We start from the raw sequence: 12,349 nt of genomic DNA, 5'->3' as shown, positions 1-12,349 counted from the left end.
ACTGTTCTTTTTTTTGGAGAAAAATTAATTAAATGACAAGTACTAATACTTTCTATTACTGTTATATATGTGTTGTAGTAGTTAGATTGACGGGCGAGTCCTCTGCTTGAAGACATCAACCACTACTCTTAGCTGTCTGCAAATTGCCCAATACGCAAACTTAATTATCCTATGACTGCTAACTTAGTAGCTGAAAATCCGACTAAAAACAATGTAATTTAACTAGAAGGAGTTAATTACAAGGCTGGGCTATTCAAACTCGCGATTACGTACGTTTCATATTCATATATATGTACATTATGCATGGGATCGATCGATCGATCACGCATATAGATACATACATCAAGTAATTAATGAACGCTAATGCTGTGCAAGTTGTGAATTTTCAGCGCGGAAATGTGACATGTGTAAGGCATGCATGGTGTTGTTCAAGTTTGGCGAATTTGAAGTGGTCGTTAGGCAGTCATGTCAGGTTCGTAGCCGTATATGCAGCGATCGAGTAGCCGTCGACAGTTGTAGCATCTGATCTGATCGATGAGAGGATGCATGGACCAAGCTACTACTACTAGTTCGCATGCAATTCACTAATAGACAGCAAACATCTTGTTGTGTTGCTGCACTTGTGCTCGTATGCATGCAATAATATACTATATCCGTCTCATAATAATTTTTTTTTGTTTTTTATAATGTTTTGATTCTTTGTTTTATTTTAAAAAAATTTAGATTAATATTTTATTGTTACTAAGTGATAAAATATGAATACTACTTTATGCGTGACTAATTTTTTAAAGTTTTTTATAAATTTTTCAAATAAGAAGAATGGTCACACGTTGGACACGGAAAAACGAAAAATAAAGTTATTATGAGACTGAGGTATCCATCTACTCCTCAATCATGCATCCAACCTAGCTCAATTAGCTTGTGTATCTTAATTGGACAAGGATGTGTGATGTTAACTGTAATATCGTACTTAGTAACTCCTCCAAATTTAAACATACTTAAAATGGTGATTTAAATTTGTTATAAACTTTATAAGGTTTCTCTCTACTACTGTCTAGGTGGGGTAATTAATTAAATTTACCCCAGCTGTAGCCTGTAGGGAAAACCCTGACTGTATACGGTTTCTCTCTATAGGAATTTATGATTCATGGGATGGATCGATGATGGATGCATGAATAATAATGCTCTCGTACGTTCAGTGGGGAGTTTAACTTTTTAAGTGCTGTCTCGAATGAACGACAAAAAAGGGCGTCGCTATTGATTAATCGAGGAAGTCGATCGACCGATCGATCCTGAATATATACCCCACATGCATATGAATATGATCGATGAAAATTATGATTGTCTAATTACGAGCTATAGGTAGACCTGATGAAATCCAATTCTCGTGATGGATGGCTAGCTAGTTGGTAGAGAAGAATAAGAGAGTGTGATTGTTTGGTTTTTTTTGAAAAAAAAAATCAAACGATATATTTGTAAATAAAAAATAATCTATAGATAATTTTTTATATATATTTTTGATGATCGAAAAGCCTAGGCTGAAAAATAAAGTTCAATGAAAAAACTCAGAGTTATTTTTAAATTTAAGGTTAAAAATTTAAATTTTATTAAATGGACATAAGCAGAAGCGAGAAGATCACGACGAGAGTACAGTACAGGAGGACTGGCTCTGATCAATCGATTCGTAGGTTAATGGCATGCAGCACTGCAGGGGCCCGTTGACGATGATCATATTTATCAGTAAATCCGAAAGCAACGTGGACGATCGAGCCAGTGCATGCAGCGCACAAAGTTTTGCAGAGCATGAAGCAGATTAATTAATTAGTAATACTAATTATGAGTAGCTAGCTAGCAGCCAGCTGCCAACGTAGCATAATTCAATACGTACAACTCGCCGTGTGTTTAATTAATTACATTAGATTAGGAGCACTGAACAACTCCTAGATTGCGAGTCCAAAGGAATCACACATGCATGTATGTATCCTTGCTTGCTGTAGAGCTTGGCCCTAAATTAGGCAAGGCAATTAAGCAGACTAAATTCAGTACAATGTTACTCACACATAGCATATCGATTAGAGAGGGAGATATAACAAAATAGAGATAGGTATCACTCGCTCGCCTTATAATTTGCTTTGAACAGAGTTTAGAATGCTACGTTTAGATTAAGCGGTTGAGAAAATAGATAACCTATAACTATTTTTAATATAGCTTTTGGGCACTATCAGTATACCCTATCTTTCTGTTTGTGCTTATGATTATGATTATATACTAAAATTTAAATTTTCAATCTTAAATTTAGAGTTGATTTTAGGGTTTTTTACCAAAGTTTATTTTGTAGCGTTGACTTTTAGATCGCTAAAAATACGTATATAACAAATTTATTTACAAATTATGTTTTATTTGTAAATATACAATTTAATTTACTTTTTCGACGAAAAACATAAACAAACCCCGTAGTTCTGCCCTTGATAGCAAGTTGATTGAAGTTTTTCCATACCATTGAGTAGTAGATACGTAGGATTATAGACTATATTTACGAAGCTCCTAACCGCTACACAGCTTCTTCTAGAATCGTTAGCTATGTCTTTGTTAACAGTATAGATTTATAGATATGAGAGATTTTCGAACACAAGTGTATTTTATTCGGGTATGTGGTGGTATATAGAGCTGAGGCCGGGCGCGAATCCCGGGCAACCTCTTGTTTTGCTTGGGTTGGGTTGCGCCAAATGCAAACAAGATTTGATTTATAGACATGGTTTTGTTTGTTGCGTCGAATACAAAGCAAGCCAAGGTGATCGAAGTGGAGAGAGAGAGATTAGCGACATTAATTAAATTCTGCATGCAAGCAATTTCACAAGACGATATATACATATATAGATACAAGAACGCTTAAAAAAATAATAAGCACGACCATAAAAAGTAGTACTCCATCTTGGATTGATTTTAATAAATCATCATCCTCACCACCTTTAATTTCGCCTTCCTATGTAATGTACTGTACCAGGGAGCAATTAACCGCAGGAGGCGTTGCTAATTATAATTACTACTAGTAGTATTTACCTTTACCTTACCTGATGCTGCGTTCAATTCGACTCAATTGCCCAAGTGGATTCATTCCACGACAAGGACCTTCTCGATCTGCCGTTCCAATCATTGCCTCCAAACTAAACAAACCACTAAAATTCCTGGTCGGATTTGGATGAACAGCTAGCTAATTAAGCTAGCATCACATGAGTTAGTAGTGTGAAGCAGCAATGTAAATCACGTACGGTTGGTCAGTCGATCTATCCATTTAGTAAACTGATCATCATGTAATGTAAGCAAACTGATCATACATGGTACGTTTACAAGAGGGTTTAGTTTTTACTCCATCCATCCACACACACAAACACACAGGCCCAACCCAATCACAGGATCAGATTAACCAGCCAACCTTGTCATAACTTTGATGATAGATTTGATTAATCCCTTTCTATCTCACTCCACTAATCACTTCACCACGACTAGTAATTAGCCTATATGTATCATCCCAATCAGAAGATAACTATGTACACACACACTAGCTAGCTAGCTAGCTACCTAATTTAGTTCAGATCGATCAACGAATGAACTCGATCCATGCATCACCCGCTCCATCTGATCTGGACAACTTGATCAGACCAGATTAGCGCGACCTAATCAATCTCTCTCTCCCAGATTAAACCCAAACCTTAATTTAACAAAGTTAATAAACCAACTAATTGAACAGGATCACCATGAGCTGATTGCGGATCCGAACCACCGATCGATGAATCAATAGTTGATCATCTCGTCGGAGTTCTTCCATATGTGGGAGTAGTCCGGGATGGCCGAGTCCGTGTAGTACAGGAGCTCGTCGTCGACCGGATCCAGGCACTGCTGCCTCGCCACCGCCGACATGTCCGCGCCGGCGGCCGACGTGCCCGCCGCCTCCGCCTTGCAGAACCTCCGGATGGCCTGGTCGGCGCTGGAGGGCTGGTGCAAGAAGCCGGCGCCGGTGGTCGCCGGGAGGGAGAAGTAGGTGGTGGGCTGCGGGTGTTGCGGCTCCGTCTTGACTGCGGCGGCGTGGTGGTAGCCGTAGGCCGTGGACGGCGGCGTGGAGGTGGGGGCGTCGGCGAAGGGGTCCATGAGCGCGGGCAGGTCGGCGTCGTCGAGGAAGTCGCGGAGGATGTCGAAGGAGTCGGAGCGGGGCATGGGCGGGGCGTCGAGGGGCGGCGCCATTTGGGCATTCTTTGCCGCCAAGTCTTTGTTGAACACCCGGCAAACCGCCCATTCGTCCTGCTCGCACGCAACAACATCCATCTCCATGAGAAGAAAAAAAAGAGTTTTTTTTTTAAAAAAAAAAGTGGGCGAGCGCCATGGCCGGCCGGCAGCGGCAGGTCGAGGGAGGAGTGGTGTACCTTGGCGGAGCGGGGGAGGTTGGGGGGCAGCTTGCCCTCGAGGCGGTACTCGTGCATGACCCAGGGCGTCTTCTCGCCGCGGGGGGCGCGGCCCATGTAGAAGACGAGCGTCTTCTTCATGCCGACGAGGACGCCGCGGCCGCGGAAGATCTCCTTGTCCTTGCCCGTGGCCTTCCAGTAGCCGCTCGCCGTGGCGCGGTTCGTCCTCATCCCCGTCGGGTACTTGCGGTCCTTGTGGCAGAAGAAGAACCACTCCTTCTCCCCCATCTTCGCCTTGCCTGCGCACGCATCATCCGTCCAATCCAATCAGTAACTAACCAAATCATCAGCGAGCTAGCTTGCGAGGGAGGAAGGAGGAGATCGATCGAAGCTTCTTGCTCGTGCTCCTACTACTACTTACTTGGAAGGTCCCATGGCTCGCAGTTGTTGAGGTTGACGTCGCCGATGACGACGCAGGAGAAGCGGCGGTCCTGGGCCTTGCGGGTCAGGTAGTGGGTCACCACCTCCTCGTCGGTCGGGTGGAACCGGAACCCCGGCGGCAGCTCCAGCTGCGCCTCCTCCGACACCTCCGACATGGCTGCTTAGCTAGCGAGCGAGCTATAAGTCACAGGAGCACTTCAATTGATTGAGCTCTCTAATCAGAAAGAAATGGAGGCTAGCTAGAGAGAGGAGAAGAAGAAGAGATTGAAGAAAGTAGCTAACTGGGCCGGCCGGGTTTAGGAAGAAGGAAACGGAGGCCATGGCGGGGAGCTTATATAGAGAGATGAGAGGGAGGAGGGTTCACATCGCGGGAGCTTGCCCAAGAGTGCCGTGATGGGGAAGACAACTTGCTGCGTAAGCTCTCCCTCCCATGATACTCCTCTAATTACCGCACTTAATTCTTACTGCAGTAATTATTGCTATTGATGCTGCTAATTAATTGGTCTCATCTTTTCACTTTTGCTTATAGCTATAAACCAAAATTTTTATTTTAAATTTAAAGTTAATTTTGTGATTTTTTATTATAGTTTATTTTTCAGCCTTAACTCTTATATCATCGAAAATATGTATATAAAAATTTTATTTATAAATTAGTTTTCGTAAATATGTTAATTGACTTAGGCCTGATGCAGCTACTCACCCTGATGATACAACTGGTGGCTAATGCTGATTAATTAAATTAAATCAATCATTTAATCTAATCTAGTCCAAACCACATCTTCCCTTTTCCCACTGTTTGACGATTTATGCATGGGGGTTTAGATGCAGCTTTGAAAGGTCTTCTTTTTCATAATACTAATTAACTCTTCACTCCAACATGCCAAACAAGGATGCATGCATACTGCTAGGAATCTTTTCTAAATTTCGTTAGGCGTTGATTTCTTCGTCTCTTTTCTAAATTTCCGTCTCCAATGCTTATCTTTGGAGACGAGAAAAAATCAACGGCCGAATGGCCAATTAAAGAGCAGTTGATTTTGAGCGTTCTACTAGATTGTTCATCGATTTGAGATCCTCTTTTTTCTCTCTCCCTCACAAAGATATCAAAGAAACAATAATTACTCTAGATATATATCTACCTAGCTGATTTGATAGATGCCGCCTATCTAATCTGCAGCCTTTTTTAAAAAGTAAATTAAGGAACTGTTTTATTTCATTTTCAGATGATGAACAGTAGGTAATATGTGATCGGCGATATATATCTGCAGCCAAAGCAAAGGCTGCAATTTGATGGGGGTGATGCTTCAAGCTGTCTGCTGCTAGACAGCTTATGAGGAGGCATCAAGGGTAATAATTACAAATTCTTCAGTAGTACTATACTATAAATCCTTTTCTCACCCAGTTTTCTTGTCCTTTCAGGTATCAGCAATAACAGTGTTAGCTACAGGAAAAACAAAACATTTGGCCGGCTTAATTGCTTTGTTTAATCAGATTAGCTGTCTGTTTCCAGTAGATTAATTAAGTCAAGAAGGTATGAATTTAATAGAAATCAGCTCGGATTTGAGCTCCAAAAACTATTTGACAGTAGAAATTAAAATATAGCAACCACATATATACGCGTCAAGATGCCTAATACTTAATCATCAAGTAGCACTAAGCAGAGCTCCAAATGGGAAAAGGATAATCGGGGTGATGGAGTAATTAATTAGCTGCAAGCTAATTTAATCATCGAGGAGCATTAGTGTATCTGTTGATTACCGTACGCGTCCATTTTTTAGCACGCAAAGACCAAATCTAGAAGAAAATGTCATCCACGACGAACCCAAAAAGAAAAAAAAAAACATTCTTATCTGACAATTTTTCAGATCGATGCAGTGCTCGCTACGGAAAATTCAGTCATCAGTTCTGTTATGTGACGCAGGAAAATTCTTTTGTCATTCATTTGGGTAACGAATTCATGCCTTGTCAGCTCCAGTCAGATCAAATTCGTTACATACAGAGCATTATCCTCTTAGTATATTTAGGACTGTCATGAGAATTTTGTGACATTAGCTCAAGAAATTGTGTGACGACATATATAGGCGATGACCTACAGGAAATTTCTCCCCACATGAGCCACTTGCTACTTATAAAAATGAAATAGTATTCCGTATTTTGATGAATCTTGAGTACTACGACAAAATAGAAAAATCCCATCTGTTTAGCGTAAAATAGCTAAATTAGTACCGGCATTTTTTTCCATCCAATAGCATGATGCAACCTAGCAGCTTCCTGCCACACCACAAATTCAGCTGAGTGGATTGAGATGTACATGTTCTGATGTTAATCAAAACAGAATGAAGAGCTTACTACTATTCTACTGCCTATAACATATATGGACAAATTAAGAATAGTAACCAGGCATCTACAATTGGTCACTGTGGCAACAATTATCGTGGCCTAATTTGCTAGTACCAGAAGCAGCCGGCAAGAGAGAATATAATCTGCAAAAGGTTTTAATTCTTGGTGGACCTGATCATCAGAGTCTCTGTCAGCACCACCACAATATCATCAGTTTGGGAGCAGAGAAGTCTTCCTTATCATTCTTTGACAGCAACACTGTACCTTCCTTCCTCCATTAAACAAGTCTTCCTAGCTGCTGCTGCTACTACTCCCTCAGCCTCAAGATTGATCACGGATGGATGAATTGAAATGGAAGTTTTCTGGGGGGCATTAAAATTTCCAACGTGACATTTAAAATCCAATTAATCGCCAGAATATTCTCTGGAAATGTTTTACTCCAAAGCCCGGGCAATTTAATAGTACAATATGCTATATGTGGTTTGGCATGAACACCGGCCGGCCAGGCAGACAAAAGGAAGTGTTTTGATCGATTTGCTTGATCCCAAAGGGCAGAAACAAACAGTGCTGAATACTACATGGCAGATGAAAAAGCCTTCTCCCCTAAGGATTTGTGCAGCAATAGCGCCCATTAATCCTTACTCGACACTTGTAGCATAGCAAAGATCGAATGTCGATCACTGTCTCAACTTCAGAAAGGCAAAGAGCTGATGAGAGTATGGCGGCTGTTCATGAAAAACGATCTCTAATAATATAGCTAGCACTGGTACTTCTTTAAGCCGCAAATGCAGCTGCTGTTGGCAGAAGAACATGCCATTCTCTTGACGAAGTAGCAGCAGAGTGCAACTTCGAGCTGTGCTTGAACCGGCTATTGGTGCGAAACTGCAATTGGAAGCAGGAACAGTTGATGCATTGGTGCGAAACTGCAAATGGAAGCATGTGCACAAGAGTTTTGTTGTTCTGGTCAGGAGAAACAGTTTTTAGCACACGGGTGTATGTGCTTGCATGCCATCTAGATAGTTATCAAAAAATATAAAAAAATTCACAAGATAGATTAATATGAGTTATATCACTTCATAAACATACAAGTTTAAATTGAACTTCTATAAGTTTTTAAAAAAACAAATAAAACTGAAACTAAATATACGCATATTCATAATTGTTTTTGCTATTTTTGCTATAACTTGTAGAAGTTGAATTTAAACTTGCATGTTTGTGGAGTGATATAACTCATATTAATCTATCTTGTCAAATTTTTTTATATTTTTAATGACTATTTAGAGAGCATATAAGCAATGGGTGCATGTATACCCGTGTACTAAAAAACTTCTTTCCTTCTGTTCAGTTGAAGAAACGATCGCAGCAATGTCCATAGATTCTCCTCCTCCTCCTCCTCTCCTATGCACTGCACTGCACAGGACGCGGCTTCCACCTCACTCCAACGTGTTGGCTTGTGGTTTAGTTTCAGGCTGTGTGGGGTTAGCTAGCATTGATAGATCATTCGTCATAATAATATATGCAGATGTAGGTCAACAATTTTTATACACTAGAATTTAAATTTTCAACACTAGAGTTAATTTTAGAATTTTTTTTCATCGTAATTTATTTATTTATCATTCTTTGTTTTTAGATAAATAAAAACATGTATATAAAATTTTTATTAATAAATTATTTTTTGTTTGTAAATTTTTCTTTCGAAATGCTAAACAATCACCGGTAAAGTAGCTATCAGCGTCGGTTGGGCTGTAGCTGGATAAGCTCACTCCAGAAATTACATCACCAGTTTCTTCAGATGTATCAGTTTCTTGATATGAGCAGCAGGTCGCTGGTTGGCTAGTGGACCAGTTGCATCATATCAATTATGAGATCGCCGGCCGCCGGCGTTCTCGTTCCGGGAGGTGCCCGGCGGCGGCGGCCGGCCGGCGTGCTTGCAAGCCAAGACGCAGAGAGAGGCGTCACGCACGCGATGGCAGCACCGGCCCAAGCTGCGACGGAACGGAACGGAAGCTTCGATTCGGTTTAGGCGGTTAAGTTAGGTTCACTTGGCATGATTAATAAGTTTTGTTTGCTGTGTTTGTCTGCAAGGCGACGACGCTGACGCAGCAGCAGAGGGTGATGATGCGACAGATGAGATCGAGTGCTGCGTCCATCAACTAATCCGATTAGCCTCCGTTGCAACGGACCCAACCAACCGTGCGCCTGACCCGGCCGTTGAAAATCTCGCACCACATTACACCAGCAGAGATAGCTGCTGCTGCCACTGACGTATGTGTTAGCTCGATCATCAACAGACGCGCAATGCTTTTGGCTATTTAATTCCACGCGTGCAGTGACATCTTGTTTGCATACTACTAGAATTAGAATTAATTGTCTCCAGTGTTAAAAGTATCGATGATCTGGACTGACAGTAATACTACATGTGCTAGCGAGTCATAAAGATCAATGATAAGTACTACCCATTTCATATCATAAGATTTTTTAGCCTTACCTAAATTCATCAATTGATGAATGTATATAGAGCCTTACTCATATTTAGATATTTGTATTTCGATGGAAATAGATCAACAAAGGACTTGCCGATCTAATATAATGTGTCCCTTTGGAGACCCCTGCCCATCGTATACTGAGGGATGACAATGTTATGGGCATAACCTAATAAAATCAAGGCCTATCCGGCCTAAATACGATACAATCCGGTAATCCAGTCATACGATCTAGATATTAACAAAATCCTAACCGACGCGGTACATCGTCCTTACTTGTTCAGTACAATTTTCCTATGCGAATATATATAGATTAAGTATATCCCATATTAAATATTAGGGGTGCACTAGTTATACTTATGAAGTTATAATCTTTGTTAATCCGTTTGATCAACTGGTGACTCTGAAAATGTGTGTTAAGATAGTGCAGCCAGCTCTAGCCTTCAGACATGGATGTGATCATGGTAATGTGTAGGTGTAGCAAGTGCTTGGAGTCAATGGTTTTAGGTGACCTACCTTGTTGTTATCGGAGGTACTCCCCGGTAATTCAAGGTCAATCAATCAAGCATCACGCGTCCGTGTGCATGCATGCGCTCGCTCTTAATTAATTATTACTGTCTGAATAAAAGAGACCCCTCATCCAATCCAGTTAACCTTCACACTTTTCTCCACTAATCATCAGTGACTGACTGATCGATCCCTCTTGGCTGGCTTTGTACGTAGTACATACATAGACCACACCATGCAGTAGGAGGGCGTACGTACTAGCTAGGTTATCTACTAGTAGCAATTCAACACATGGCATTAATCGACCAGATTATTATAAATATAGTATGCAGGGGAGCAAGTAACGAGGCTCGATCACCCAAGGTAATCTCGTGTCGGAAAGGTAATTAAGGTCAATGTGCACGCACCAACTTTTTCGTGTCACGCGCGCTCAGCTCAACGAATATAACGTCACCTACGTGTCGCCGCTGCCTCCGCACCAATTATACCAACGCTGGTGCCGTTCTCTTCACCTTATTCTTACGCTTTTTATCGAAACCGTTGAATGGTATGTTTTTATATATAATTTAGCTATAGAAATCTATCATCTTATATTTTTAAAATAAATTTTTAGTTTTATATCCGTTAAATCTATTAAAGATAATTTTCATCTTCGACCAAATTACGCGTAGATAGCTAGCTAGCGATAATTTTTACCATCAGCTAGCTAGCCTAACCGTTAATTGTTGGATCGGTTAGGTGAAACCGTACGGCCGGGTTAATTCAATTCAACGGCGAGCCCATAGTTAATCCGGCCGGCGTGCAATGCGTCTCCTCCACCCAACACGGCGGCCGGCGCGGCGGCGGTCTCGCGATGCCCGGCAACGCCGCCGCCGCCCTCGTGACAAATTAATACTAGTATTATGCATGGAGTAGTATATGATTAGTGGAAGAATTAAAGAACACACATGAAGTAGGTACGTATTATACATGATCTTTACAGAAATCGACAACCAACCTCGTTAATCGTACGTGCTTAAACAAATTAACAAGCTGGGAGATGAGACGATATGGACGGTCAATAATTTGCTTCGGTTGGCCGGATGGGTAGATTTCTTAATTAATCTCAAGTAATCATCATCGCTGATGGGATCAAAGAGGCATGTTTGCACTGGTTTATTCATTCGTCAATCAATCTAGTATTTATATAATCTATGATTAACAGTAGTGGTTGGGTCGTCAGGGACTCTGCTTAAGGATATCATTAATTAGCTATGCATGCGTGATTATGACCGCCGTAATACGCTGCAGCGTGCCTGCTTGGGATCATTTACTTTAGTTACCATGCTACTACAGTACTAGTTATATTATTTTCCATTTCTACTCAGGCTCAATACATATTTTATGGGATGTCACATCATAAAATTGTTGACTTAGCAGGGTCATTAAATAAGGGAATTTCATGAGATGAGAGATAAGTTTCATCCTCTTAAAACTCATTTGGTTCAGTTATCTAGTTTACAGTTTTGGTAACTATACCATAAAACTATGCATTAAGACTGGTCTTATAAATCTTCAGCGATTGCTCATATTTTAAAACCCTTAAAAGTAAAATAGGGATTACATTGTTTTTTTTAAAAAAAAACTATGTCCAACCCAAGGAACGATTCATATTTCTCACGTCATATTTCTCTTTCCTCTATATTTCAACGTACGTTGGCTAGATTAAATTGAAGATTGAAATATAACACGTTATCAACTTCTTTTTCTCTTCCTCACATGGAACATACAAACACATCTACCAATGTTCATTCATAAATCTTGCATCAATCCATCATATACAAATCTAATATGTTCAGTTTTTTGGAGGCCCCGACAACTAGCACGTAGGTTGATATTTATTACTTGTCATCAAATCGTTTATTATTATCATTTTGTTTAAGAATATGTTAGTGAGATAGTTTATCTGTTACTACTCCCTCCGTTTTATAATATAAGATGTTTGATTTTTTTTGTTTGTAATGTTTGATCATTTATGTTATTTAAAAAATTATGAAAATATCATTTATTTTGCTTGTGACTTACTTTATTATCAAAAGAACTTTAAACACAACTTGTCGTTTTTATATTTGTACTAAATTTTGAATAAGACGAATGGTCAAATGTTTGCAACAAAAAAATCTAACATCTCACGTTATAAACGAA

At 40.3% G+C, this 12,349-nt stretch overlaps 1 protein-coding gene across 1 annotated transcript; it reads right to left on the bottom strand.

Moving 5' to 3' along the window:
• Nucleotides 1–3,312: 3,312 nt before the first annotated feature.
• Nucleotides 3,313–5,116, bottom strand: LOC102711280 (NAC domain-containing protein 87-like). Its single transcript, XM_015839485.2, has 3 exons — nucleotides 4,819–5,116; nucleotides 4,419–4,696; nucleotides 3,313–4,296 (listed from the first exon to the last, which is right to left on the bottom strand). Exons 1-3 carry the CDS (start codon nucleotides 4,991–4,993, stop codon nucleotides 3,793–3,795), a joined length of 957 nt encoding a protein of 318 aa, XP_015694971.2. The 5' UTR covers nucleotides 4,994–5,116; the 3' UTR covers nucleotides 3,313–3,792.
• Between the last annotated feature and the right edge of the window lie 7,233 nt (nucleotides 5,117–12,349).

Source organism: Oryza brachyantha, chromosome 7, assembly GCF_000231095.2.
Source record: "Oryza brachyantha chromosome 7, ObraRS2, whole genome shotgun sequence".
NCBI lineage: Eukaryota > Viridiplantae > Streptophyta > Magnoliopsida > Poales > Poaceae > Oryza > Oryza brachyantha.
The sequence above is the reverse complement of the archived record's forward strand: the minus strand, read 5'-3'. Positions and strand labels throughout refer to the sequence as shown.